Source organism: Typopeltis vanoorti, chromosome 14 (genome assembly GCF_054136105.1).
Source record: "Typopeltis vanoorti isolate ZY-2024b chromosome 14, IOZ_Tvanoo_1.0, whole genome shotgun sequence".
NCBI lineage: Eukaryota > Metazoa > Arthropoda > Arachnida > Uropygi > Thelyphonidae > Typopeltis > Typopeltis vanoorti.
The window spans coordinates 27,380,745-27,386,744 of record NC_143562.1 but is presented as its reverse complement, the minus strand read 5'-3'; the positions used below and the strand labels follow the sequence as shown (position 1 = coordinate 27,386,744).

Sequence of the window (6,000 nt, the reverse complement as noted above, 5' to 3'; positions counted from 1 at the left end):
ATACCAAGCTATTCTAAATATAAATAAACCTGGCATAGACTTGCAATGCGTACGGGGTCACCCCTACTTGCAGGCGCAAACTTCACTTACTTGTCTGTTTGCTTACTTGGGAAATGGATTAAAATCAGGTTTATTTATATTTAAAATAGCTTGGTATCTTTAACGTATATTATACCCAAGGTAAAAAACTTTCTACATATAAATATATAGACCACCAGGCGCCCACTGGTGGTCGTTTAATGAAATGTTACTTATAGCAAGCGCAATTTATTGTAAGGAGGGATGGTTGCCAAGTTGTTTCTTCTGTGTCCCCAAATATAATCTATAATAATATAAAATGTAGATTTCTCTTGGGGAAGAAAATATTGTTCATTTAATGTTAAGTTATGTCTTTGTTCAAGAAACCAAACCGAAAATTTCGTCAGCGGATTACGCGGAACGATTCAGATGAAGAAACAGAAGTGAGTGACAAGGCTAGCGAAAAAACTCTGATAAGTAAATCAAGTTTGGATAATTCGAGTTTGCAAGCGAGCGTGAAGCTGAATGATGGACCATCACAAATACGTAATGAAAGCAGTCAGAAATTAGAAAAACTTGAAACTAGTGGAGATAAAACTGTGAGAGCGAGATCGTCTACACTTCTTAGTTTTCATGATGATGAAGAAGGTAGGATAATTTTGTAGTCTGAAAAAGTCATTTTCTCCCCTTTCCCCGATAAAAGATATATATTTTTGTATATAAAGTGTTTATACCTATTCTTTACATTAGTATGTGTCCGAAAAGTAATTCGTTTTAGCGTTAAGTTGTGAAAGGATATAAAAGAAATCACCTGGTAATTTATTCTCTTTTTGAATCAGTAACGCTCTTCCAACGTTGTGAAAGCTTCATAATGACATTTCTATAGAATTCAGGAGGTTTGGAGGCAAAGAAATCGCATAGGCTCAATTTCAGTGCCTCTAATGCATCATATTGTTTTCATTAATGAAATATTACAAACTTCGAAATAAGTGGTAATCTGAAGATGCAAGATCAGGAGAATGCGGAGGAAGTGGAAGCTTTTTCCCAGCCAAGTTCCTCAATCTTGGTACAGGTAATTCTTACACTATGAGGGCGTGCGTTATGATGGTGATAAACAACAACCTTTCAATTGACCAGAGTTTCAGTTTTTCATTCAGTCAATTGAGTTATTCACAGTATATTTCAGCTGTGATTGTTTGGTTTTGTGGCAAGAGTTCAAATTGTATAATACCAGCCAACCAAATGCTTAACAAACTTTCTGAGGGTAAAGATCTTTTTTTTTTTTTTGCTGAGGATTTCCCTCCTCCCCAGACTGAACCCACTGCCTTCAGTACTTAACATTCTTGTAAAGTATTCACCTTTCATCACCAGTAATTACACGACTCAAAAATGGAGATTGAACCTCTCGAGAATGAAGAGCAGTGCAGATGTTGATTGCTCTCTTTGATTATTGTTTGTCAGTTCGCAAGGAACCCACTTGTGAAGTTTAGACATTATTCCAAGTTCTTGCAAATGGTGATGGGTGGTTGATGACGATGAATTAAGATCTCTTGCTAAATCTTGAACAGTTTTGCACCAAATCTTCAACAGTTGCATCGGCATTTCTTACAGTAACGACTTCCAGCATATCATTAGAGAGAGACAGGTCGCCCAGAGCAAGGGAGTCCTTCAAGCTAAAATTCCCTTGTTGAAATTTTTGGAACCATCGCTGGCACTTTTGCAGATTGAAAACATTATCACCATACACTTCTTGCACATTTTTTACAGTGTTAGCAGTACTGTTATCTTTTTTGTACTCAAAGCATGATGTGCATAATGTGCTTTTCAGTGACCTCCATAATAATAAAGATTTATTTAAACAATAATTTGTATGATGTTCTTGTGAGGTGGAATTCCTTAGAATTAGGCCACCCCAACTTAGTGGTACTTATAAAGCTTTAAAAATGTATGTTTAGACAAGCTGAGATACTTTAAAGTCCTTGTTTTTAACATAATCATGGATGAAATAATAACATAATTTAATAAAACAAAAATTACATGCAATAAAAATTAAAGAAAATTTAAATTTGGTTGGATATGTAGATAATGTAGCATTACTCACAGAAAATGAAGATATCCAAAAATAATTATTCAAACTCCAACTTTGCACCAGTTTTAACAAGCAGTTATAAACAGAAAAATCAAAAACCATAGTAATTGCAAAAGAACCAATCAGATGTAAATTAGAGGTAAAATACAGGAACAAATAATGAAGTTTAAATCATCATCAAATTCCTGATGTATACCCTCAAGAGGTGTACAGGATCTGAGAATACTACATGAAAAATTTACATCATTACTAACTTCCTATCTACAATTTTCCTTAAAATCAGTCTGTTACCTGTCAAGACTCCAATATTATCAGGTCTTATATTTCTGTCTTCTAAGGCACTTTTTTACTGTATCAATCCACCTATATCTTGGTCTTCCTCTGGGTCTTTTTCCTGCCATCCTGACAGAGCACTTATTTTGCTAATCTTTCCTTTTCCATTCTGCTTAAGTGACCATACCACCTGAGATTAGCTCTGCTAATGCATTCCGATGCTGACAATATTGAATTCTTTCCTAATATCCTCGTTTTTAATATGATATTGCCATTGATGCCATGTTCATGCCCCTAATATTTCTCAGAACTCTCATATCTGCTGTCTCTAGTCTTTGGTCAAGTGTTATTCTAACCCAGCTCTAAAATCCATAAGTTGAAATTGGTTTAAACACTGTCTTGTATACAGCTAATTTAGTGTTTTGGCTAATTTCTCTCTTCCATATAAATTTATTTTGTTGACTTCCTACCATACCAGCTTTATTGATTCTGTTGTCTATTTCCATATTAACTCACCATCTTCACTAAAAATTGTGCCTAACTAGCTGAAATGTTTTACTTGTTCTATAAGTTCTCCATTCACAGTGCAGTTGATATTTTCAATGTTTCTGCCTATTTTCATTGTCTTTGTCTTTTTAATGCTGACCTTCATACCATATATATATATTCTTGCAGACTTGTAACAGATTTATTTAGAAGTATAATATCATCTGCATAAAGCAAAGTGCTGCGATTAACACCTCCAGTTTTCATATCAGGTTTAATACCACTTTCCTTCATAATGTGACCCATATAGATAATGAATTATTATTATTATTATTATTCAGGCCTCTATGGAGTCAAAAGACTCATCGAGGGGAGGTCCTCCCCCTAAGAAACACAAAGTCTATCATACCACTCCTTAAACTCATTGACCGTTCTCGCTCTCACTACTCCTTCAGGCAATGCATTGCATGGTTCAACCACCCTCCATGCAAAGAAACCACTCCTCACCCTCTTTCTCACAGTTACTTTTCGTAATTTCCAGGGATGGCCTATCATCACTCCTTCCTACCCAAGCTAAAGAACTCCCCAGTGTCAACCCTATAACCACCTCTCAACAGTTTAAAAGTCTCAATCATATCACCTCTTTTTTCTTCTATCCACCAAACTCTGCAGTCCACATTCCCTCAGCCGATCCTCATAACTATCATTGTACAGTCCTGAAACCATCTTTGTTATTATCCGCCTTTGTACCCATTCCACAGTTAATTTATCCCCTTCAAATCCTGGGGACCAAATCTGAGAACAATTGTCCAAGTGTGGTCTAATCAGGGTCTTATAAAATGGAATCATAACTGTTTTATCTCTGCAAGTCAGCATCCTTCTCATTATTGCAGCAATCCTCTGTGTTACCTTCACCACCTTTGCAATATGTCCCCTAAATTTCAGGTTTCTATCAATCATCAACCCCAGATCTCTTGTCTCCCCTACTTCCTCCAGTATAACTCCTCCCATAGATTATGCAGTGCCCCATCGATGCTTTCCAAACCTCAAGACCTTACGATGCGATATCCCCATTCATTTGCTCATCTATCTAGCTTATTCAAATCCTCTTGCAGGGCTGCTGCACCTGCACCATCACGAATAATCCTTCCCAGCTTCGCATCATCCGCAAACAACTGAATATCCCCTTGCAATCCACTGACAATGTCATTGATATAAAGGTTAAACAATATAGGTCCCAGTACTGAGCCCTGTGGGACCCCACTTGTAACCCTCTCCTTCCTTAAAACTGTCCCACCATACACAACTCTCTGATACCTATCGGACAGACAGCCAATCATGAATTCAGTTAACCAATCTGACATCCAGACCCATGTGCTGCAACTAAAATATCAGCTTATCATGTGGCACCCTGTCAAATGCCTTTGCTTAGTCTAAGAAAATGGCAGTATATGGCTTTTCCTCATCTAATACTCTTGTAACTTTATCATAAAAGGCTAGCATATTGCTAAAACAAGAGCGTCCCTTCACAAATCCATGTTGACTCTCACAGATAACATTATCCTCATCTGCCCAATGTTGTATACGGTCCTTCACTACTTTCTCCAAGATCTTACAAACTACTGATGACACACAAACTGGTCTATAATTAGACACTTCCAGTCTGCTACCGCCCTTATGAAATGGCACTATCTTACCTTCCTTCAATTAGAATAAGAAAGGGGATAATGTACATCCTTATTTATAATGTACACCAGATTTAACATTAAACTACCTTCCTATACTTCCATCAATTATAACTGCTGACTTACAACTCAACATATGCCTTTTCCAGATCTGCAAAACTTAAATACAGATCTTTGTTATATTCCCATGATTTCTCAACTATCTGTCGTAAAGTGAAAATCTGATCCTGACAGCCTCTTTTTGGCCTGAATCCAGTGTTCTTCACCAGATTTCTCTTCCACAATCCTTGTCAACCGTTTCTCAAGTATACTTGCATATATCTTACTATTAACATTCAGTAATGAAATGTCTCTGTAATTCTCACATTCAGTTTTATTTCCTTTTTTATATATGGGTACTATGAGAGCTCTACTCCAGTCATCTGGAATTCGTCCTTCTGCCCAGGGACGAATTCCAGATGACGAATTCCAGAACAGTTCTGAACTATGCAGTGCAGCCACTGTAAGACTTTTATACCTCCATACTTGAGCATCTCTGGCCGAATATCATCTACTCCTGCAGCCTTTCCACATTTCAGACTTTTGATGGCTTTTTTTCTACTTCAAGTATGGATATGTCTTCTTGACTGCATGCCTAGTCAGTGTTTTTTACCACTGTGCTGTCATCACTGCTTGTTTCATTTAGCAATTTTTCAAAGTAATTACTCCATACTTCAAGGATATCTTTTTCTCCTGTTTTCATGTCACCTTTATCATCCCTAATTCCTGTTACAGCACTCTTTGTTCCATTTCTGAGTCTCTTCAATAACATCCAGAATATCTTGCCACCTTCTTGGTATTTATTTTCTATGTTCTTGCCAAAGTCCTCCCATGATTTTTGTTTAGCCAGTTTTACATAGTGTTTAGTTTTCTTACATTTGTCTCTATATTCCTTAAGAGCAAAGCTGACGCTTTTATTTGTCAGTAACTTTTGATATGCTTTCTTCTTTTTCTTCACTGCCTCTTTAACTTACTGTGTCCACCATGGAGTTCTGATTTTTCTATCCTTGCAGACAACCTCACCACATGCCTCTCGGGCTGAATCAATCAGTGTTTTCTCCAGAGCTTGCCACCGAATCTCCAAAGTTTGGTTCCTGTTCTCAAACTCTTTCATTTTTTCTTGAATAATATTTGTGTATTTTAGTCTACAGTTCACATATGAGAGCTGCTCAACTTTTATTCTCTTTAAAACTTTCTTACACGTTCTTTTCAAAATGAAATTCAATTTTATCCTGCTCAAGACTAAATGGTGATCACTTCCAATTTCAAATCCCTGTACACTCTAGTGTCCTGCACCAGTGGGAAAACATCATTATCAACAATAACATAGTCATGTTATTGTTGTCAACAATAACATGAGACTTTTCTTATTCCTTGCCTCTTCTCTCCGTGTGAATTTGTGCACATTTT

At 36.7% G+C, this 6,000-nt stretch overlaps 1 protein-coding gene across 2 annotated transcripts in view; it reads left to right on the top strand.

Annotated features, from left to right (window-relative positions):
- Positions 1 to 285: 285 nt before the first annotated feature.
- LOC150099324 (PAX3- and PAX7-binding protein 1-like) overlaps positions 286 to 6,000 on the top strand; it is a 291,434-nt gene continuing 285,719 nt past the window's right edge. For both annotated transcript variants that reach the window (XM_090403794.1, XM_090403795.1), the window contains exon 1: positions 286 to 666. In XM_090403794.1, coding sequence (XP_090259920.1) covers positions 387 to 666 — 280 coding nt within the window. In that variant the 5' untranslated portion in view covers positions 286 to 386. The remainder of the gene's footprint in view (positions 667 to 6,000) is intronic.